We start from the raw sequence: 24,751 nt of genomic DNA on the forward strand, positions 1-24,751 counted from the left end.
AACAAGACAAAAAAGCAATCCAGTAGCACTTTAAAGACTAACAAAATAATTTATTAGGAGATGAGCTTTCATGGGGCAGACCCACTTCTTCAGATCTGGCGATAGTGCTGTACTGGAAATGGCATGACAGTTTTGTAACAGAGATACAGTGGTGGCAGTGGGGGCGGGGAGAAGAGAAATAAAAAACTGACACATCAGATATGTAGGAAAAATGGTGGGGAGGAGGGAAGAGAAGTACTAACTCTGAGTGTGCTGTTGGAGATCACTACGAATATCAAAGATAGGGAAGCTGTCTTTGTAATGCGTAAGTTAGTTGCTCTCTTTCTTAAGGCCAAGTGTCAAAGTTTCAAATTTGAGCATAAGTTGCAGTTCACATGTTTCTCTTTTTTGTAGTCTGGATTGCTCTTTCAATCCGCTTTTATGTGTAGATGCTGTCCCTCGCCAGAATTTTTGTCAGTAAATCCCTTTTGACCATCACTTTGGTTAACAGAAGCTTCTTGTGTAGACATAGCCATGGTGTTTAAGTTGCATACATTTTCCTTATTTTTACAAAATATACTACAGTGTTTTGATAGATATGCTGTTTGGTATAATTGAAACAAAATTGTATTTGTTCAAAGGAATAAGATAAAGGTATGCTAAAAGCTCTGTTACCTGTCACTCAGTTAACCAGAAAGCTTAAATAATTGTCTAACTTCCAATACAAATCTTCGATCTAATTACTGGGACTAGTGTTGCATATTCTGCTTGCTGCTTTCATGCAAAAGAGGCAGAAGTCAAGCAGGTACGCTGAAATTTGGGAGGAAAAAAAAAAAAAGCTTCCAGAGTATTTGCAGTGATGACTCTGAGGCACTTCAGGATCCTCAAGTGCCTTCTGAATCATGGGGGAAAAAAAAATTATATTCAATAGAGTTTTAGTGTTTGTCTTTAGTGACCTGGCTGTGATTCTTCTGTTTTATCCCGTGGTCTGTTTCTTCAGTGTATGTAATGTGGTCTGTAGCTTCTAGAAATGAGGATCAGGGAGGACTGATTTGCTAATAAAGAAAAGGTGGAGGAATTAAACTCCCTTCCATTTATTTGTTTTACAGAATTTGGGGTAACTGAAGACATAGGTGCCTAATTAAAACACTCTCTGGCTGTGTGTAGACTAGCCCCCATCTTCGAAGGGGACATGGTAATTTGGGTGTTGGGAGATCACTAATGAAGCGCTGTGGTGCATATGCAGCCCTTCGTTAGGCTAAGCCTCCCCTCCCACATGGCAACTTCGAAGTGTGAAACTTCCAAGTGCCAGCTTGTGTGTAGCCAGGGGTACTTCAAAGTGCCTGCGCTACTTCGTCGCCCCTTTACTCCTCAAAATTTTGAGGGAGTACAAGAGATAAAATTTTGAGGAGTAAAGGGACTTGAAAGCAGCACAGGCGCTTCGAAGTACCCACGGCCACACACTAGCGGGCGCTTCGAAGTTTTGCACTTTGAAGTTGCTGCAGGGGAGATTTAGCCTAATGAAGTGCTGCATATGCACCGCAGCGCTTCATTAGTAATCTCCCAACACCCTAGTTACATGCCCCCTTCGGAGTTGAGGGCTAGTCTAAACACAGCCTCTGTGTAGTCATGCAAATAATTACTTTTGTAAATTGCAGTACACCATTTGCGCATACATAAAATATACGTGCGTGTTTATACATATGCACATGTTGTGGTTGTAACTGTTAGCAGCTTTGGCCTGCAATATGTATGTTGTTTGTCTAAATATTATTTTCATAAAAGAAAGCACAAGTATTTTTAAAATGTTGGTCCATAATTGGAGAGGGCTGTTAGTGACATAAGGCACTTGTTCTCACTACCAAGCTTATTTTAAAGTAGCAGATCTCACCTGTGGTGTTCGCAGTGAATGGTACTACTTGTAGTCACTAAGACATTTAAAATAACCAGTAAAAGGCTGATGCCTTTTTAGTAGTGGAAAATGCTTGTGACTAACGTGAATATATAGTGGTCACCATTAAGATTTTGACTCTTGTTGTACTGCAACTCTGGCCTTCAGTTGTTCCTGTACTTGGAATACTGCAGAATATGCTAGTCCAATCTGAAAATATCTTAAAATAAAATCTTAATTTATAATAAAATAATAAAATAAAATCTTAATAATAAGTCATTGCAGTACACCAAGGTATCTGTACTACTGTTAATATCTGCTTTTCGAGTGCTTAACTTCATGTTAGTCAAATGACTGGTGTTACAAGTGCCTTTGTGTATTGTTATAAATTAACTGAAGAATTTCTTCCCCTACTAGCATATGCTTTCTGCTACTGTCTGGTGTGTTTAATGAATTACTTTTTAAATACATTATATATTCTATTAATGACTAGTTTTTATTTTTGTATTGGTTTGGAATGTAATTATAAATGCACTGAGCATCCTTCAATGGTTATGAGCATTTCCCTTTTTTGTGCAATGTTATCAACCTTAAAGTGGCCACTAGATGGCCTGCTAGCATAGCCTTCTTACTGAGATTTCGTAGGGTTTGAAGACATGGATTCTTCTTGCTGCTGTTTTTAATCTAAAGTGATGTTTTAAATACTGTTTTTATATCTACCAGGAACATTATATTTACTAATGCTATAAGTTACTTAAATGTCTGTTTTTGTGAAATGGTATAATGTTCCAAAGTGAATTTTACACTCCACATAAAACAGGTTTCACAAATGAATTGTAATGTTCTGTCAGAGATATCACAGGATAATGCCTATCTTTGGATAGGGGCAGGAGAAAAGTGTGTGTAATACACGTTATACAGTTCAAATAATAGAGATTTTAGAAGAACTAAAATATGACTCAGCTTATCTTTCTAAGGCAAGTTTGGATGAAGAAAAAGAAGAGAGGGGGATATGTCATAAATTTATTTAATAAAACTCTGTACTTTTAAGAATATACCAGAATGCTTTCCTTTGATTCCCTTTTATCTGTATAGAGCAGACAGAAAATTCTGCTTTTGTTTCTTGAATTTTTGGTGGGAGTGGGAGAGGGATGTAAGTGTTCTTATTTTCATTAGATGGAGGAATAATTTGCTTGCAGCTGTGTGGTGGAAGTTGAAATAAAAACAGGCTATGCCTTAAGATGTATGAAATAGGGCCAACTAAGCATAGCAAAAATGTTTTTTTAAAAAATGACATCTGACAACAGAGATGCATATTAACACATTCTTAGCTGGATCTTACCTAACTTTCTCCCATTTAATTAATCCTGTAGTTACAGTCACTTATTAAAATGGTATTTTTTTTTGCCTTCTGCCTCTGCAGTAAATCAACTTTTTAAAAATTATTTTAAGTAAAAGCTTTTATTGTGGAAAAAAGTCTATGAATTGTGCAAATCTGCATGTTGTAGAGTTTAAGGTGTTCCCTGAAAAGAGAGAGTGTGTTATTTTTCATGTGTTCTGACACATCAGGCTTATAACAGAAAAACTACTGGATAGTTCCCATGAACATATTATCATGTGTAATCTAATTCACAAATTTATAAGCATTAGTTGATGATCCTTGATATTTGAGGTACCATCTTGCTGAACTGAAATGGTCTAGAAATGGCATTTTCTTTGTGTTAAGGCTAAATAAATTGGATTCTTCATAAAATGTTTAAGGGTACATACTGACATCCTAAATATTAGTAATATACTTTTTGCTGTTTTCCTAGTGGACTATACATCTCTGCTGCTTTTACTACTTGACCTCTCCCTGTTGCTTGGTTTGCAACATTCCTCTGAAGAGGTCTAGATGCATCTCTGGGGTCCTGCCTGCCAACATTTCTCTCTAATTTGAATAACTTTTGAGCTCCTTGAGACCTGTCTCCTTCAATTTTTCCTGAAGTCAGAAAAGACTACTGCCATGTTCCTGGATGAGTCCATGACTCATGGGGCAGCAAAATTGTTTAAAAATGGTTCATTATGTACAAGTGGCAAAGAGCACTATTTCAAGAATAGATATGCTATGCTTTTGCAAAGGATGTATTTTAAAGTTACCTGCCAGTTTTGTTTTTTTCCAAAAACAAAGCACAATTAAAAGATGTGCCTGTTTGCAAATCATAATCTAAAAATTTTAATAGCTGAGTGAAACATTTCACTCACTTCAGTGACTAGTGGAACACTTGCTAATTTCAAAATTCATCCATCAGCCATTTTTTCTGATATTTGTATGGTATTCCTCATTCTTCCTGTTTTTAAATATTCTTCTTCTTTTCTCCAAAATGGTGAGTGGACGTGTGTTGTATATATCTCATGGAATCATTTACACAATGTGTATTTTAAAAATAGACAGATGTGAATAGACATTTAGTTTTTATTTTAGATTTTAGATTATGTAGATTTACATCTTGGGTCATAGCAGACATCTATCATAGCACTTTTATTGTAGGTTTCTGACTGCCATGTTCTACATTTGAACTTGGGAGGTTAAGGGCAAGAGAGGGCATGAGATTGATAATATACCAAGAAACAGAAAAGGAAATTTGAAACTTCTACATCTGTGCTTTTTTTTTCTTAAGACTCTAGTTCATGTCTCCATCTGAAAAACGCTTATGTGCAGTGCTATTTTTGTGTTTAAAAAAAACAAAACAAAACAAAAAACCCTCTTTCCCCTGCCTCCCCACCCCCAGCAGTGTTCCTGCAGCTGGGGCTGCTGGAGGGGTACTGAGGGCTCCTGCTCCTGACCCCTGCTGTTGTGGGGCAAGTGGGGGCTCCAGCTCTTAGAACTGTTCTGCTGTTGGGGCTCTGGCTTCCAGCCCCTGGTGCTGCTGTAGGGGTAGCAGGGGCTCTGGCTCCCTGCCCCCACACTGCTGCCCCAGCCACAGGACACCTGGCGAGGAGGTGCAGGTGTGCAGTACTGGCATGTATCACCGGAAGAAAACCCTGCTTATGTTCATATTTAACTTTATTCATTGTTTGTTTGTTTGTTTGTTTGTTTGTGGTTTTTTTTTTTTCCATTGAACACAAAACGTGTATAAAACTACTTATGCTTGTGTTTGGATTGGTGCACTTATTACACTATTTACATGTAATTACATTTATGCCAGTGTTTTTTAGCCAATGGATGTGTTTGGAAAAACATAATTTGCACCTGCTTTGTTAACATTGCTAAAGTCTCTTCTGCAATTAGTTGCTCAAATTCTAAAACTAATTTTTTAAACTTATGCAGAAAGAACATTATATCCCTTGATGCTAGCAAATTTTGTAAATGACAAATACAGTACAGATGAAAATGGTGTTCAGCTCAGTGATATAGTTACTCTGTAGTTGCTAGAGTATAGATCATGCTATGTATTTGTAAAAGTTCAGAAAAAGGTTCCTTACTGTGGCACTTCACCTATGCAAAAATTAGTATCTTTAGCCAACTACTTGGTTAGCAATACATCAACATTTTAGAATACATTTGGTTTTCAACTGAATAAAAATGATTTAAGATGTATACTACTCTGTAGAGAGATTTTTGCAACAATAAAATGTTACCTTTTACCATATGTTCAGCAGCTGAAAAACATTTTGAGTGCATATTGAATTATGATTTTTTTTAAATGTAGGACATTGTACCGGTGGATGCTGCTTATGAGGTGAAAGAGCTGTATGTGCCAGAAAACAAGCTCAAATTGGCCAAAAGTGATGCAGAGACTCTGTTGACCCTGGAAATAAATAAGGTAGAGGAGTAAAGATATTATATTTTGGTAAATTGATTTCTGAAGCTAAAGCCAGAGTCTAATCTGTCATTCAGGAGGTACAGAATAGTATCTAAATTTAGTTACAAACAGTAACTTTTTGAAGATTGCTGCAACATTTGCTTTTCTGATTGTTTTGTTTGTTTGGTACCTTTTGAGTATCTGTGACCTTAAAACTAATTTGTTAGGATTTTAAATACATTTTCGTTAATTCCCTTAATATTCATGTCCGTTTCTACTTGGCCTGAAATATGCTAATGAGGTGCGGATGCAAATTCCCCATGCCTCATTAGCATACGGTCACATGATTGGAGTCCGGAAGAACTGTTTTTCGGACTCCAAAAGTGCTGTGTAGAAGTGCGGTCCTGGGGGAGCTTCCGGAAGGAAGTCCTCCTTCTGGAGGCCCCTTCTTCCCAAAAATTTACGGGAAGAAGGGGCCTCCGGAAGACCCCCCTGGTGGGGGTTGCGCTTCTAAACGGTGTTTTGGAATTCGGAAGAACAGTCTTCTGGACTCCAAATCATGTGACCTTATGCTAATGAGGCATGGGGAATTTGCATCCACACCTCATTAGCATATTTCAGGCTGTGTATTACCATGCCATTTTTGAAGAAAGTGGCCTGTGTAGAAACGGCCCCTGTGTGTTGGATGGCCTGGGTGATACATACTTTCTAGTTTCCTCAATTTCCTACCTGCTTTTTGTTGGTAGGTGGTTCTCCCTCCCTCCTGCCCCCTTTACAAGATCTTAATTCTTGTATAAATGTCCAGGCTCTCCTAATTAAAGACTGATTTATACTAGAAAAGGTGACCTTTAGTAATTTCATCCTTACTTTTTATTAACTGAGGTAGATTTCTTTCCCTTAAACTTATTTTTCTTTTATGTCTTTGGCTATCATGAGCTCAGGCTGCTTTTTCACTCCTTTTGGCTTCCCTGTTGAATGCCTTGACCTGCTCTCTTCTTATTTGATTAATTTACGAGTCTTCCAGTTCAGAGTTGAGTCAGTCTTTTGAAAACACACACTGCCTGCTTTGTGTTCCTCATTCTTTTTTCCAAAGGATTTGGGCCATGAGCCAGCAAAGCACTTTAACACAGACTTAACTGTAAGCACATGAGTTTTCCTATTAACTTGTTAACCAGGTTATTAGTGCTTAAGCACATGCTTAACTTCAAGTTGCTTTGGTCTCAGCCTGTCTTGAAGGATGGTCTTAAGTTTTGCTATCTTTTTTTTTCCGCACCTGTGGATTTTAACACTTCCTCTCACTGCAGTTTGCTCGATTTTTTTTTTTTTTTTTCTCGCTCTTCTGCCTTCTGTGAAATTTATTGCTTTGCTGAATTAATGTAACTTATTGAGTATCGGAGGGGTAGCCGTGTTAGTCTGGATCTGTAACAGCAACGAAGGGTCTTGTGGCACCTTATAGACTAACAGAAAAGTTTTGAGCATGAGCTTTTGTGAGCACAGACTCACTTCATCAGATGCTGGTCTTGAAAATCTGCAGGGCCAGGTATAAATAAGCCAGAGCAAGGCTGGGGATAACAAGGTTAGCTCAGTCAGCAAGGGTGAGGCTTACTACCAGCAGTTGATCTGGAGGTGTGAACACCAAGGGAGGGGAAGCTGCTTTTGCATTTAACCAGCCATTCACAGTCTTTGTTTAAGCCTGAGCTGAGAGCGTCGAATTTGCAGATGAATTGTAGCTCAGAACTTTCTCTTTGGAGACCGGTCCTGAAATTTCTTTGCTGAAGGATAGCTACTTTTAAGTCTGCTACTGCGTGGCCTGGGAGATTGAAGTGCTCTCCTATGGGTTTTTGTATATTGCCATTTCTGATATCTGATTTGTGTGCGTTTATTCTTTTACGTAGAGACTGTCCAGTTTGTCCAATGTATATAGCAGAGGGGCATTGCTGGCACATGATGGCTTAAATTATATTGGTAGATGTGCAGCTGAATGAACCCACGATGGGGTGGCTGATCTGGTTAGGTCCTGTAATGGTGTTGCTGGTGTAGATATGTGGGCAGAGCCAGCAACAAGGTTTGTTGCATGGATGGGTCCCTGAGTTAGAGCGACTGTGGTGCGGTGTCTGGCTAACCACCAACTATACACCGCACCACAGTCGCTCTAACTCAGGGACCCATCCATGCAACAAACCTTGTTGCTGGCTCTGCCCACATATCTACACCAGCAACACCATTACAGGACCTAACCATATCAGCCACCCCATCGTGGGTTCATTCAGCTGCACATCTACCAATATAATTTAAGCCATCATGTGCCAGCAATGCCCCTCTGCTATATACATTGGACAAACTGGACAGTCTCTATGTAAAAGAATAAACGCACACAAATCAGATATCAGAAATGGCAATATACAAAAACCCATAGGAGAGCACTTCAATCTCCCAGGCCACGCAGTAGCAGACTTAAAAGTAGCTATCCTTCAGCAAAGAAATTTCAGGACCGGTCTCCAAAGAGAAAGTTCTGAGTTACAATTCATCTGCAAATTCGACGCTCTCAGCTCAGGCTTAAACAAAGACTGTGAATGGCTGGTTAAATGCAAAAGCAGCTTCCCCTCCCTTGGTGTTCACACCTCCAGATCAACAGCTGGTAGTAAGCCTCACCCTTGCTGACTGAGCTAACCTTGTTATCCCCAGCCTTGCTCTGGCTTATTTATACCTGGCCCTGCAGATTTTCAAGACCAGCATCTGATGAAGTGAGTCTGTGCTCACAAAAGCTCATGCTCAAAACTTTTGTGTTAGTCTATAAGGTGCCACAAGACCCTTTGTTGCTGTAACTTATTGATCACTAGTACCAAGCTTCCTTAGATTCTTATTGTAAATTGCTTCCTCTCTATTTGTAAGAAATAGACCAGTTCTGGAAAAATAATTCCCCCCACCCCCAGCTCGTAAATAGTAAACAAGTATCTAGTACTAGCTGTGGGAGAAATCTGCATCTTAATTTTCTCAACATGAGATGAACGAACTTGTAAGTATTAGTCGTGCACTTGTGCATGTGCTCTCAGACAGTGGGCCTTGCAGAAGCTCACCAACTCTTGACTTTGTGTCATTAATTACGCATACAGAAATAATAAAACAGTTGCAATACGTCTCACTGTGTGGCCTTTACTAAGTCTCAAGGGCGGAAGTTCCCTGTAAACTGATATCAGTCTCTTAAAATAAGTGGTAATCTGATTATTAAGAAGCTGAGCAGGGGAAATGTCTTAACTGCTTTTTGTTATAAAAATACCACTTCTAACTGATTAAATGATTATCTATTTTAACAGTAACTCCCGGAATGATTTTTCAGTTTTGTGTTTCTTGTCCTCCTCAAGATTGTAAAGAGCCCTTGTGGTGGGGTTCGCTGCTGTGTCTTGCATCCGAGGGCCCCAGAATCACTCCCAGGGCTCTGCAGCCCAGTCACACTTTGTGGACTTCCTGGCCCAATCAGGCCTCTGTGGCCAAGTCCCAGTTTGTAGACCCTTGCAGCCTGGTGAGGCCTTTGTGGCCTTGATCCTCCCTGCCTTAGGCTTAGGGGGTAGGGGAGCTTGGGCCCACCCACTCCACCAAGCTCCAGCACAGTTGGTGGTGGATGTGGGACCCCAGCCACCAGCTCAGCAGGGATCCCCACCACAACATGCTGAGTACCCAGGTTACCTTCTCAGTTCCCATGCCTTGGTCTGCTTCCTACCGCATTCTTGGCATGGTCTGTTGCCTCCACTCAGGTCTTGCCCCCTGCAGCTGCTCTTGCTGTGGACTGCTGCTCTTGTGGGGGCTGCCACCACAGTTGCTGCTGCCCCTTGGGCGGCTGTGGCGGTGGTTGCAGTTGCTGCTGCTGCTGCTGCTGCTGCTGCCACCCGGTCAGTTGCCATGGCTGCACCTCAGGTGGTTCTGATTCCCAGGCTTCTGTGGAGCGCCTCTACCCCTGCAGTCAGCCCCAACTGCCAGGCTTCTCCAGCCTTTGTACCTGGGCCTACAATTGGTGTATGCCCAGCAGGGCCTTGCGGGTGTGGCCTTTTCCATCCAATAGGCCTGGCTCTCAACCCCCTGCTTGGTGCAGGGTTGGTACACCCTGTCATAGCCCTATGTTCAAAACATGTTTTTTTTCCATTGCAGAGCTATCTGAAATCTGCTGAACTGAACTGCTAAAGGCCTTCAGAATACAAACTAATTACAATTCATTCAATCCTAGGGTAACATTGGAACTTTAGCTAACAATAGGCTGGAAATGTGAAAAGTAGCTTGTATTTATAAATTGAATGGAAGAGTGTAAAGGTATTTTTTTCCTGAATGAAGAGGCTTTAGAACTCTGTGCAACTGATGATAAATGCTTTCTGTTAAAAGTCAAGCTGTACTTTAACTATGCATTAGATTTAGTATGGTACATATAACTGTGTCCTGGAAAGATTCTCATTTGGCTGAACGCATGGAGTTCACTGGTGTCAGCATATGCCTATCTCTGTCTCTTTTCCAGGTGGACATGCAATGGGTGCAAGTCCTGGCAGAGGGCTGGGCAACCCCACTTAATGGCTTTATGAGAGAGAGAGAATATTTGCAATGCCTCCATTTTGACTGTCTTCTGGATGGTAAAGCATTTCAGTATAAAAATATGGGTTTTCTAAAATCACTCTGAGCACCCAGTTCAGCAGCTTTGTTGTGGTATATTGATTTGTCATGTGAGGAAACTGCATTCAATGTGTTTCCTCTCCTGAGGACAAAAAAATCAAAACTTGGAAGTGATTAAACTTAATATGAAGTAATTTCTTGGTTTTAGCTTTTGCCGTCTTGTGACTGGATTAGGATAATAAGGATTAATCTTGTAAACTATAACCCTTGCACAATTAATTCTTATTTTCAGCAATGTACGTGTCTTGTGAACTTCCGTATCCCCTTTGAAAAACTTTGCCCTTCTTCAGTCATTGTTCATATTCATTATTACTGATATATAGAATCATAGGATTGGAAGAGACCTCAGGGGGTCACCAAGTCCTAACTCAATGCTGAAACCAGGACCAATCCTAACTAAAGCAGGACTATTCCCAACTAAACTATATGACTTCTAGTATGTAGCTCTGGACCAAGATTGTTCTGAAGACAGATTCTGTGAGTGCAAAGTGATTCTTTGCTGAGGCTTGGAGCCATTACAGACAAGACCAAGGAGAAGTTTTATGCCCCTTCTGGTCCTTTTTGAAACTCTGCTTGACCCAACCATGTTTGATTTTGATTTTGCCTCTTACAGTCCTCCTTTGCTACAGAAATGATGCTAGTTGCGCCATTTCCTTCTGCTGTTCTTCATGTGTGCCATGCTGACTCCAACACTTGCTATTCCTGACTTACCCAACTGTTACAGATCCACATTCTCTCTCCATGCAAATACCTCTTGCAATCCCCCTATTTCTTCTAAGAATCTCTTAAATGCTAATTTAGGTAGTAAAATGCCGCCCCCATTCCATTATGTCATACTTTTCAGGTTTGCCCCATCCTCTGAGACTGCTTACTTACTATCCATACTTTTCCATTTCTGGGTCTCTGCCCTGTAAAGCGCATTTGTGTAGACACTTCAGCTTCTTTTCATGTCCTGTACATGATGGAATATACTGGTTTTTCACATCCTTTTGTAGAGGCTTTAGAAGTACAAATAAAGTTTAGTGAAAGGAGCCTATAATGGTGGAGTATTTTAATATTCCTTGGGAAAATATCTGGTTACTGTTTTGGAAGCAAAATGTCTGTGCACAGCTGTCCTGCAGTTCTGTTCTTTTGTCCTGGTTGTATCTATAAATACAACAGCTTTGAGCATTGTCTCTATTGCTTTCTTTGATTCTTGTTTAGATGATACACATGGAGAAAGTAGCACTGTAGGGAACATGTGGGAAGAAAGATGTTGGGGTTAGAGATAGAAACAGCTGCACCCTGTCAGTACACCTCCAGTTTATCCTTTGATCATAGATTTTCAACGTTTCAGAGGCCTGTCATTTCACAGATGGTCATTTGAGAGCAGGCCCTTCAGCATGGTAGAAAAGAAATTTCAATTTTCAGATTGAAGGTAGAGTGGAAATGTGTTGCTGAAGGAGGTATTAGCAGCTGTTTGGTATTCATTTTGAAACATGCTTTTTGTCCCAAATCACTTCTGTTCCTGTTCATCTGTTTTTCTTTGTGTATTACTGGTTAATTACAAGCTAAAATAATTTTGTAACAAATAAAATGCATTCCCCAGTTTTCCCTAATCTCTTAGTGAATACATTTTTTTTTTTTTGCTTCAGCACAATTCAATTTCGAAGTACATAGCCCCAAAACGTTTTCTTCATGGCTTTAGTTTGCAGCCCTAAACGTGCTGTCACAGTTGTAGAATAAGCTGTGCTTTACATCCTTTACATTTGCTTTTGAGCGCACGTCCCAGGTGACAGGCTATGCTGCCTTCACCACTCTAGGGGAACCCCATTGTTGGATCTCTGGGTTGCAGTCCCTACTGTTCCCAAATAACATTTAATATGATGGCCCCCAACTGTGTTAAAAACTTGCATGGAACTTCTGTTGGAAATGCATTATTTATTCACCTAGTGTGGTGTACAGCATTCAGAAACGTGAGTTAGAACAGCAAAACACTTAAAGCTATGTCTACACTAGCATTCCTCTTTCAAAATAGTCATGCAAATGAGGGAAATAAAAATGCAAATGAGGTGCACATTTACATACCTGACACCTCATTTGCATATTAGTTCAAAAGAAGAAAAGCACTGTGGACACAGCTCTTCTGAAAATAAAACCCGTTTTTTGAAGGAACCCTTATTCCTACGTTTTTTTTAGGTATAAGTGTTCTTTTGAAAACAGGGTTAATTTCCAAAAAAGCAGCGTCTACACAGCTTTTCTTCTTCCAAAAGAATATGCAAATGAGGTGCCAGATACGTAAATCTGCACATCATTTGCATGCCTCTTTCGAAAGAGTAGTGCTAGTGTAGACATTACTTATATGTTTGGATCTTCCTCAAAACTTTCATGGAAATCATTTTAGGTTTAGGTAAGATTGACTCACCCCCTAAGTATCTTGATTTCTAGGCTGGGAGAGAGACACTAGACTTGTACATCCTCTTTTTCTATCTCTTCCACTTCATCTCCTCTGAGTTATTGATTCCCACTCCTGCCCACCCTTCCTTCTCTTGGAAATGTTATTTTACTGATGCATGTTTTATTTTTTAAATTTCTAGATACACACCTTTTTCATTCTTAAGAGTTTTCATTCTTAAGTCTGATGTTTAGACATCATGGGATTGTCCACACTACATCCCTACTTCAAAGGGAGGATGGTGAGTAGGGTGTCGGGAGATTATTAATGAAGTGCTGCGCTGCATAGGCAGCACTTCATTAAGCTAATTCTCCTCCACGGCAACTTTGAAGTACTGGCGGGATAGCCGTGGCTACACACGGGCCGGCACTTTGAAGTTTATATGCACCGCAGCACTTCATTAATAATCTTCCAACACCCTACTTATCCTCCCTTTAAAGTAGGGAGGTAGTGTAGACATGTCTTTGGACTTAATTTACATTAACTAGTCCACTAATTTCTTTGAACAATTCTTCTGGTCAAGAAGAACAAGAATTCCATCATGTAGCAATGAGGTAAATCTTTAAGAAAGAAGAGTGCATGTCGTTTTAGAATGTATTTGGTTTGGACTAGTTTTGTGGGAAGTTGAAAAGTTATAAGATTGCAACTAAATAACATATTAAATGTCTGACCACTTCAGGTATTAATCCATTAATTCCCCCCTCTCTCCTGCCTGTTCGCAGACCTGGTTAAGTGTAATTACTTGAACTGCATGTCACTGAATGGGAAGTTTGTGTTGTAACTTGTTAGAGAGAGAAGATGGGGTTTACATAGGACATTTCATAACCATCTGTTGAGTGTGTGTATTTGTCCCATAGGGGGTGTTATTAACCTGTCAGTGCCTATAGTGCTAACAGCTAGCCAGGAAGACAAAGAGAGACTGGATGGATGCGCAGCTCTTGCACTGGTGTATGAGGGACATCGTGTGGCCATTCTTCGTAACCCAGAATTTTACGAACACAGGAAAGAGGAACGCTGCGCCAGACAGTGGGGCACAACATGCAAGGAACATCCATACATCAAGGTTGTGTTTGAAAGCCTTATTACCTAGCTCTAATTAAAGCTATCCTTTTCGTTAAGTTATACTTGCAAGTGGAGTCAAGTTGACAGCACCAGTTATTGACCAAAATTTTTTCTCTTCTTCTCTTCAATTTTAGACAAAAATAATGCTTTTTTATTCAGTGCAGCTGATCTCTGTTACATACTCCTCAGTTGTTAGTGTGGCACTCTAGCATCAGGGATGATCTACATGTGAAAATGTACAGAATGTGCCATAGGATCTTCAGTAGCTCAGAGAAGAGAACTTTTCTCCTTTTGATATGCTAAGGAAAAATGCAGCTTTCTCTTCCAGGCGGGCCCAGATGAGTCGTCAGAACTATTCACTCTCCATATGGACCATATGCTGCCTATCTGTCCTCCTTGACTATCTAGTGGGTGGGAATCACCCGGCTTGGAGGTATTAAAACATTCAGGGTGAATCTGTACTTACTGGTTTATCGACCGCACCATGCTTCCGGAGTTGGATTTTGCTGCATGCGTTAAGATGTGACACGTTTGACTTTCTACCCTAATATAGATGTAGTCTTAGCCTCTCTCCCGTCCCATAGAGAGAATTAATGTTCCTGTCCCTTTGAACTGTATTGTAGCTCTCTTCCTGCCATCATAGGTATTCCAATCATTGAGTAATCTTCATGATGGTATCCAAAAGTGTTAGTAAGCTCTGTGGTAGGATTTATCAGTGCTATGTGGATACTGCATTAAAGATTACCTGTGTTAGGTGAGATGTTTTTGGAATACTGTTGTTGCCATGCTGAAACCCAGCGTATTTTTAAAAAAAAAATCAAGACTGAGTTTGTCTGCAAAAAAAAAAAAGAGCTATTAATGTTTTAAAAATATCTATACAACTAATGCTTGCACAAATTTGAAAAGGTATACTATCCTAGTTTACATTAACCTTTTAAATAATATAGTACACTGTAATGCTGTTGAATATGTTGTGTAGGAGCATGACTCTTTCTGGCATAGTACATAGTTAGCCTCTGCTAAATTATTTCAATGGTGGTGCATTCCGTCCTGTACAATAAGAAGTCTTGTAGGTATGGCGGATGGTGAGATGTCAAGTTTAGTGAAAACTGACAATAGTACCAGTTAAAGACATTGACGACAATGGAATGCATACAACAACTGAATGTCACCTAAGCGTGCCATCAAGCAACGTGACTTGGTGTAGAGTATGTGGGCTCTCTTATGTCGCTTTGTGGCTTTATATCACATCATGATCCCAGAGCAGAGGATCTGTCTCCTAGAATTCCCCTTAGTTCAGGGTTATAGCTAGGTGTCATAGAGCTGGTGTAGTAGTTGCTATGTTTTTTTCCTCATGCCACCTTTTCTCTGCCCCTAAGGATCTCAAAATCAGCAGACTGTTGTTGTTGTTGTTGTTGTTGAAATGGGCATTGTTTTTGCTGTCTTAAACCCCAGTGAGCCCTATCTGTTGTGTTGGGCTTTTCATTATAAGTTAGCTACTGACAGGTGTATCTTGGCTAGAGCAAATAATCTAGGCTTTGTTATTTCAATATCCTGATTTGAGTAGGTTTTTAAAAATCCTTTCCTGTATTACTGCCTTATTTTAAAATGTAGCAGGCAGGGATTTAAGGGTAATGTTGAGCGCACAATTGCTCTTTTGTACAACAGCTGGGCAGTTAGGGACTCAGTCACTCACTTGTGTATCCTTGCAGAAAGGCAACCCTAATGTTTCAAAAATATGAATTTGATATTTTGAGTTCCCCAAACACATTTCTGCTCTGTGTACTTAAAAACAAAATTTGCCATAAGTTAATATTTTGGAGATAAAAGATGAGGTGATACTGAAGAATACTTACCATTTATAAATCGCTAAATATCTGTTAGGATACCAATCAGTAAAAGTCAAGGTAAAAAGATTCTTAAGATTCCAGTTCTATTCACAAATGTAATTCATTGTAATGGATGAACAACTCAACCAACAGTTTATTTAAGAACATAAAAAATGCTGTGCTAAATCAGACTCAAGTTCCATCTTGCACACCACACTGTCTTCCCACAGTGGCTGGTGCAAGTTGTGCTACGGAGAATGAACAGAACAAGTAATCATCAAGTGATGCATTCTCTGTTGCTCATTCCCAGCTTCTGGCAAACACAGGCTAGGGACACCATTGGTCTCCATCTTGGCTAATAGCTATTGATTCACCTATCCTCCATGAATGTATCTAGTTCTTTTTTAACCCTAGTCTTGGCCTTCACTGTATCCGTCCCATGTTGACTCTGCATTGTGTGAGGAATTTGTTCTAAAACTACTACCTATTAATTTCATTTAGGGAACCCTAATTCTCATGTTACTTGTTTTCTCTACACCAATCATGATTTCATAGATCTCTTTCATATCCACCCTCACTTTTACAAGCTAAAAAGTTCCAGTCGTACTAACTTCTTATATGACAGTTGTTACGTACCCTCAATCAATTTTCTTTTCTTTTTTTGAACCTTTTCCACTCATAATGAATCTTTTTTGAAACGGGTTGACCACATCTGTACGCAGTATTCAAGATGTGAGTGTATCATTGATTTATATAGATGCTATATGATGTTTTCTGTCTCATTATCTATTCCTTATTTATGATTCCCAACACTATTTGATTTTTTTGACTGCTGCTGCACATGGAGTGGATGTTTTCAGAATATGAGCTACAGTGGCTCTAACATCTTTCATGAGTGGTAACAACTGCAGTAAGGTCTCAACATTCACAATAGTTCCATGTTGAGAACCCTCGTGAAATGCTGAATTTCACAAATACTGTATGGCAGCTGTTCCTGCCGGGAGCCCGGCTGCTGGGGTTCTGGAGAGAAGGAGGGGCTGCCCGCACTCTCCACCCCAGGGCCCTGGTGGAATGAGCAGCTGCCGGTGCTCTGTGCCACAGGGCCCTGGGGGAAGCGGCCACTCGCAAATAATTTTGTGTATAGTTAAGATTATTCCAATATGCATTACTCTGCATTTATCAACATTAAATTTCATCTTCCATTTTGTTGCTCATTTGTGCAGTTTTGAGAGCCCTTTTGTAGCTCTTTGCAGTCTCTCTAGGACTTAACTATTTTGGGTAATTTTGTATCATCTGCAAATTTTGCCACCTCACTGTTTATCCCCTTTTCCAGATAATTTATGGATACGTTGACTAGGACTGATTGCAGAACAGACGCCTTGTGGGGGCATCGCTATTTGCCTTCCTCCTTTTTGAAAACCTGATAATTTATTTCCTATCTTTTTACCAGTTTCCAATCTCTGAGACAACTTTGTCCCTTTTCGCATGATTTCTTTCTTTGCTTAATAGCCTTTGCTGAGGAACCTTGTCATTCTGAAAATCTCAGTGTACCATATACACTTGATACCATTTGTCCATATGCTTTTGTTGAATCCCTCAAAGAATTCTAGTAGATTGGTGAGGCATAATTACCCTTTACAAAATTATATATATATTTTTTAACTAAATTCTTTTGTTACATACTGAGTTTGGGCTGTCTGGAGGTTTTGTAGGCTTCAGCCCAGAGTACAGTGAGTGAAAAGTTTGAACAGTTATATGGCATATGACTTGAAGGCAGAAACTTCTCAGGCATCTTCATCTTTTAGCTTTACATGTTGCATAATTGCCTTAGTTGAGATATTCATTTTTGTTGCTGCAATGGGAAATTGGAGAATTCTCTGCCATTGATTCAGTGGGTCTTTAATAGACCTGCTAATTCAGTACCTGCTGCATGTATGGATTATTCTTACCTTCTTTGTTCTGCACTATAACTGGTTCATTCTACATTTCAGTGATTTTAAAAATTGCCACTTGGAGAGTCTCTTTAAGGTAGAATTAACTCAAACAACTTTTGCAAATTGCACCTTTGGATGCTCAGGACAGCTGACAGCTGTCTTTTTTTTTTTTTTTTTCCCCTAAATGAAGTGTTTTTTAATATATGTGCCAACAAAATCTCCTCTGGTCTTTCTCCTAGATGGTGATGGAGCAAGGGGATTGGCTCATTGGTGGAGATTTACAAGTCCTTGACCGTATTTATTGGAATGATGGTCTTGATCAATATCGTCTCACTCCTGCTGAACTAAAGCAGAAATTCAAAGAAATGAATGCAGGTGAGTCACTTCTGTAGTATCCAGAAGTTTACTTCTGCAAGACTGAATGGGCTTCTTGCCTAGTAGGAACTAACATCATTTGTGGGAACTACTTCGTGTTTTGGAAGACTTGAAATTCTCTTCTCTAAATCAAAAATTCGGATGAGTTGTGATTTGCCTGCGGCAGTGGCTCTTGATGTCTTGTCTTCCCAGTATCCTGCAGTAACCACCTGATAGCTGATACATACTAGTGTTTTTTTTTCCATATATATTGTCACCATTGGCTTTTACACTCTTTTTCATTAATCTAATCCATGCTTCTCTTTTGGGAATAAAACTCATGAGCCTTGCAAGGAAGCTAGCAGAATAAAAGGTATTGCAACTCTTTTGAAAATATCTGGGATCTAATTACGAGCTTCACATCAGAGAAAAATAACCACCGTGTGTTAATTTATTTTTCTGCTTTTAGATGTTTGTGTTAGATAAATAAGTAACAGACCGAGTGGTAATGGCTTGGCAATACAGTTGTTTGTTCTTGGCTCTTCGAGCAGTGCAGTAATGTGCAGGATGTAAAGAAAGCATTCTAAGGTGTGGGAGAGGGAAGTGGAGGATGACACTCAAATCAGCTAACGCCTGGATTGCTGTTTCATACTAAACTAAATTGAGTTTTCAGATATAGAGGGAGGTGGAGAATCCTTACATGAACTCTTGGTTGTCCCATGAGCCGGCACACAGTTCTGACACCTGATCAACCTGATGTTATGACCTCATTATTTCCTTAAGGGCTTGTCTATGCAGTTGTTTTTCTTCTGAGAAAACCCCTTTTTTCTGGAAGAAAACGCTTTGGCTGTGACCACACTGGTAATGTGGCACTTTGGAATATGCTAATGAGGCTCTGCCATGAATATGCAGTGCTTCGTTAGCATAATAGCAGCTGCACTATTTCGAAACTACTGGTTTCAAAATGCATGCCACCTGTGTAGCTAGGGGCCTTTCAAAATGGCCCCCTGATTTTTAAAACCCCTTTTCTCCATTTGGTTTTAATCCCACCCCCATAACTTTCTTAATGGGGAGGCTCTTTTTGCACAGGGGAAAAGTGGGGAGGCGGGAGTTATTTTTGGGCTCTCGGGGCAAAGGAGTGCACATACGGCCACATGGCTGTATTTTCAGCAGGGCATGCACCACTTTCCCCCCCCCACCACCAGTTGCAGCATTTTAAACCCCCTTGTGGCTTTTTTGGCTTGGAAATGCAGCCTCCCAGCTCTATTTGTAGAGGGTAAAAGCAGGGGGAGGTTGGGGGATTGTAAGTGGGGGTGGAAGAAGGGCTTCACATAGTCACGTGTCTGTATTTTGAGTGGAGCATCCCTCCACCTCCGAGTGCTGGAATTTAACACCGCACCTTTTCTTTCTGTGTGATAGCCAGGGACCCTGATGCAGCTGTGATCCTGTCCTTCCCTGCTCATTTTCCAATACTTGCCTTTTCTGTTGCTGATACTGTCCTGTTTGCACACAAGAAGGGGTGTGTCTTTCCCTCCCCCCATTTTCCAAGACCCCATGATCCTTTGCTACTATGTGCCCTGTTAGTTGGCACACAAGAAGGATAATGCAGGTGTATGTTTTTCACTCCCCGTCAATATGAATTATAACCTTTTGTATAAAGAAAACATGGAGTGTCCAGTACATTTATTCTTAAAAGTAACACAGGTAGCAGACAGCCAATGGGAGGGGAGGCTGAGAGATGGGGAAGAGTGTCACCTACCCAAGGCCACATACCCAGAAACTTCACAGGAATCTCAGTGTTCCTCATTGTCAAATGGGATCCTCAGGGCCTCCCTGATTCTAATGGCCACCTGGTGGGCTGCCTTGATCTGGCTGCTCAAATGCACTGGCCAGATGCTCTGCCTCTGCACTCCAGCCTTGAGCAAATGCATCCCCCTTGCTCTCACACACATTGTGAAGGCAACAGCCCTGAAGCAAGTCCAGCCTCCCATATAAAATTTGCCACTTCGCTTTCAAGAGCTCAAGTGCACACTCAGCAGCCATGTAGCATCTGCTGAGCTGTAGTTGCACTGCTCCTTGCTGATGTCTAGCTGTCAGGTGTAAGGCTTCACGAGCCAGGGCTGTAAGGGATATGCAGGACACCCAGAATCACAATGGGTATTTCCACTTCCTCTCCCAAACTTATTCTGTGATCTAGAAGGAAAGTGCTCTCCTGCAATTTTCAGTACAGACCACTATTTCTAAAAAAACGCATGAGTCATGCACCTTTGCAAACCACCCAGCATTTATGTCTGTGAAATGGCCACCATGATCTACAAGTGCTTGGATCACCACTGAGAAGTATCCCTTATGGCTGTTACACTCTGAGGCAAGGTGGGGGAGAGGTGAGAATTGGAATATGGGTCCCATCAATTGCTCGTCCACCGTTAGGGAACCCCGTTTCTGCAAAGCCAGCCACAGTCTTGTCTACATTCCCCATAGTCACAATCTGGCACAGCAAAACATGATTGCTTGCCCTGCATGTCTGCGGCAGCACTGCCTCAAAGGTAGACTTCCCTACTCCCAAATTGGTTGGCAACCAAGCAGTAGCAATCGGGGTAGCCAGCTTCCACAGAGCAATGACAACACACTTCTCCACAGAGAGCAGCTCTCATTTGGGTGTCCTTTTGTTGCAGTTCTGAGGTCAGCTGAGCACAGAGCTCAAGGAAGGTGGCTTTATGCATCCTGAAATTCTGTAGCCACTGGTCATCATCCCAGGTCTTCAGGACAGTGCTATCCCACCGCTTGGTGCTGGTCTCCCTAGCCCAAAAGTAACGGCCCACAGTGCTCAGGCTGTGTGACAGCAGGAAGCAGGTTTACCATTCTGACACAGTGGACTGTGACCAGGTTGTGCCTCGCATCTGCCTCATGGTTTTTCATCATCTTCGTCGTCCTCTGACCACTTGAGAGAGTCCAGTAAACCCTCGTAATGCCCGATTTTGACCTGTGCCTAACTGGTATTAGCACAAGTTAAGGCAACTCAAAATCCTGCTCCCCCCCGCGTACAGCTCTGGCTCACCCCCTTCTGGAGGGGGCTCTTCTCGGCTGCACCAAGCCCCGTGGAAGCGGCAGCTGCCTGTGTTCCTGGCCCCGGTTCAAACCCTTGGTGCAGGGTCCTGATTCAACCCCCCTGCAGCCCCAGCCCACCGCCAGGCTTAACCTGCCCCAATGGTCCCCCTGCAACCCCAGAACTTACTGTTCAAAAGGAGCTCTAGGTGCTTCTGCTGCTTCCCTGGCTGCAGAACATGCATTCTGCTGGGGAGGAAGCTGACTTACATGAAATTCGGGTTAGGCAAGGGTGTGTGGGAACATAATGTAAATCAAGGTTCAACTGTACATTTTTATGTGTGCTGTGAACACCATCTACTGTGTCCCATTGAAGATTAGTGATTGCACTGCTGCCAAATCTTGTTCTTGTGATGCAGGATCCATGGCTGCTTCCTGTAGCACGTTGAAATTGCACAGAAAGGAACAGGAAACTATAGGGAGGATTCAGTAAGAGGTGGCTCATGAGACAACTTGCTGATTCCCAGGATACCTTGTGTTTCCTGTTGACATCGCACAATGCCTAGGGAGGCCAGGCATGATGGGATATACACTCAAAATACATTGCTCTTATCTCTGAATAGGGCTGTGTAGTGTGAATGCTCATTTTGGAAATGCTCTTGCTATGTGGACGCTCTATTCAGAAATAACTTATTTCTACTTAAAGTAAAAATAAGTTACTCCTGAAAAACCCTGCAGTGTAGACAGCCTACGTGATGTTATTGCGCAGTCATGCATGTGATCCTCGTGTCCCTTGCTGATTTTCTGTGGAAGGAAAAGTGCCAGTTTTTTGGCTTGATGTGTTGTTGAAATTGCTTTAAGGTAATGTTAATTCTTGTCTACTTGTGTCCACTGCTTACACTGTATAAAGTGGAAAAGACCTGTTACGTTGTGTCAAATTCCCTTGCAAAAGGTAGATTGCATTCCTTTAACATTTCATTTTCTAGTAACCAATTTAAAAAAAATTGTTAGGGCTGATATTTGAAGTTAAACCTGTGTAATGTGCATTTTTAAATGAAGGGCTCTGTACCTCAGGAGTCACAATCGGATTATCAAAAATTACAGATTTTGTTAGTCTCAAAATACCATAACAAGCATTGACCCAGATTAAAGTGCTGCATCTTGGTGAGATGCCATCATGCTTAGAAGTGCTGGGAATGGTGCTGGTTCTTCTGTGGGCAGGTTCCAGCAGGGAGGTGGCTGATGAACTCCCCATCTTTCTGTGAGCGGGATGTCACTGTGTGACCTTGGAAGTTGGGTTGGCTCTCACAGGAGCGAAGTTCCACTTTGGGGGGGGGAGCTGCAGGCAGCTTCCTCACTTGGCTGGCTCTTGCCATGTGGCTGAAGAAGTGGTACTGGCTGCTCCAATGGCAGGTTGGCGTGAGGTTACCTGCTGGGGGCACCTTGACCCATCTGATGTGAGTGTTGCAACAGATGATTGCTGAGCCATCTAATGGTGATTTTGCATTGCAGGGGCTGTGAAAGCTCATTGATGCTGTCATGAGGAGGATCAAACAGAGGGATTCTGGAGGCAGTGCTGGCCCTTCCAGCAGTGCTATCCTGTTGGTTGGTCCCAGGGACGGGGTAGTTCGTCCCTCAGCAAATGGTTGGACTGCCTTGTTGTGTTTGTGGTTCTGGGCATGTGGGTTGGGGTGCTATAGCTGGAGCGTTGTCTGAGGCCAGAGTTGGAATGCACAGGATGCTGCTAGAACTGACCTCTTCGGATGTGACAGGTTTCTTCCAGATGATTTTGGGGTAGTTGCATTTCTTTTACATCTTGAAGGGAGGGTTGCAGAGGGCATACACAAAGGCAAGCTGCTTGTTATGGGCTTTCTTGATGTGTTCGCTTTGAGCAACAAGGATCTGGACCCCTGGAAGAGAAAGCAGTAGTTGGCAGAAAAAGAAGCCTGTAGGGATGGAATACTGGCGATAGATGTAGTCATCTTCCCTTTCTTTTCCCTACATAGGATGGTCCTCTGTCATGCCCATGGGCTTGTTGGGTGATTCCCCTGAATCTGGAGAGTAGCATGGAGTTGTGTGGTTGCACAGGTTTCTAGCGAGGTGTTGGGGATCTGCTGGATGGCTTCCGTCAGGGGCTGATCCCATCAGCAGAAGTGCTTCTGCATGGGAGGATAATGAGTCCAAGGTCCTGGACTGTGGAAGAGACTCCTCAGGTCATCCTTTCCTGGCAAGACAATGTTGCTCCTGGTTGTGAGGTCCCAAATGCCATTCTCAAGCCCAAAATTTCTCTGGAGCAGAAACTCTGAGGGTTTTCTTTAGTGAAGTGCTTTTTTCTTTTTTTTCTTTTTTTTTTTCCTGTTCTTGCTGCTCATCAGCAATGCCTGAAAGTATTGAGGGTGTTATTAGAAGCTGGTCTCTCTGAGCTTTCTGAAGGCCAGCAAACACATGAGCAGTAGCTGAGAATTCTGCAGGATGTGCAGGGGAGCAATCATCTTGGTCTGTTCTGGAGTGTCTGTAGTAGCACAACAATCTTTCTTCACAGCAGTGGGGTTCATCTTGGAGTAGATATCTTCTGCAGGATCTCCAGTGCAATTGCTTAAGAAAAGTCGTCATTCTGTGGTTCAGTCAGTCAAACTGACAAGAACAGATTTAAAAAAAATTGTTAAATCTAATGTTTGAAATCAAAATTCACATTGCACAGTATTAAAGGACAGGCACTGTATATCCAGTACAAGTTTTGATTTAGAAAGTCACAAGCTATACGTGACCTATTACAGATATTGACCCAGATTTAGATGTGGGAGGTTTTAGGCAGCAGGGAATAAGTGTTTTCGGGTATATCGCGGACGTGTACGTGTACATGTACGTGGGTAGGGATTGTCCCTCAGTCTGTTTGGTGTCTGGGTAGGCTTTCCATGGAAGAATGCAGTTCATCAACGAAGTATTCAAGTTACTTCTGTCTCTTGTCAGCAGATCTCTTCATGTGTCCTGGTAGTGTCAGCGTCCTGTGATGTGCTCCATGGATATGTTCTTGGACTATCCAGTAGCATCAGATACCATCAGCTGGTTGTAGCACTGACTGACTCTGCACGCTCTCGGCACTGGCTTGTTGTTAGGATCCCATGTGCCCTGGGCTCTGACAATCATGGGGTAGCTTTGCATCTCGTTGCCCTGGACTCTCAGGGTGTCGCCCAGGGGGAGTCAGTGTTGGGTCATGAAGCGAAGGGGGTGGGATATTAGAAGGAACCTATTGACATCTTGGATATTCTGAAGGCTGTGTGCTTACTTAAATTTATGGTCTGGTATTCTGTATTATAGTTCATTCATTCCTCAGTGTTCAAAGAACTTTGATGCTCTCTGCACCCCGGCTAATTTGATGCCTTTTTGGTAGAGCTTAGCAGCAAGCTACTGGGTTTCCATTACTCTGGCAGCTTTATGTCCGGCGAGTGCCACTGCTTGTGTGTGTGTGTGTGTGTGGGGGGGGGTAGTCAGCATTTTCTGTTGGGAATATTATGTGTACCTAAAGTAAAGCCAGTATCTTAAATTTCACCCAGTAGTAGAGCCTAGAGTGGATACCAATCTTATATCCATGGTTATAAAATGGATATGTGTGGAGTTGCAGGGCTGTGCCTGTAAATGAGTGAGACCAGCAGGGCCATGAGCAGCAACTGAAGTAGGAACTGCCTGGACATCTCCTCTGGCATGTCTGTACCGCTAACAGCCTTGCTCACTTGGGCAGCGGGTGTAAGGTTCACCAGCAGCTGTTCCTGGTCAGACAGAAGATG

The 24,751-nt window shown here is 41.7% G+C and overlaps 1 protein-coding gene across 2 annotated transcripts in view; it reads left to right on the forward strand.

Moving 5' to 3' along the window:
* PAPSS1 (3'-phosphoadenosine 5'-phosphosulfate synthase 1) overlaps positions 1-24,751 on the forward strand; it is a 69,926-nt gene that overhangs the window by 25,610 nt on the left and 19,565 nt on the right. The window contains exons 6-9 of one of the 2 annotated variants that reach the window (XM_074991983.1): positions 5,563-5,676; positions 10,157-10,268; positions 13,600-13,805; positions 17,807-17,942. In XM_074991983.1, the coding sequence (XP_074848084.1) occupies positions 5,563-5,676; positions 10,157-10,268; positions 13,600-13,805; positions 17,807-17,942 (568 nt within the window). The remainder of the gene's footprint in view (positions 1-5,562; positions 5,677-10,156; positions 10,269-13,599; positions 13,806-17,806; positions 17,943-24,751) is intronic. The other variant, XM_074991984.1, reaches the window with a different exon arrangement.

This window comes from Carettochelys insculpta, chromosome 4 (assembly GCF_033958435.1).
Source record: "Carettochelys insculpta isolate YL-2023 chromosome 4, ASM3395843v1, whole genome shotgun sequence".
NCBI classification, from domain to species: Eukaryota; Metazoa; Chordata; order Testudines; family Carettochelyidae; genus Carettochelys; species Carettochelys insculpta.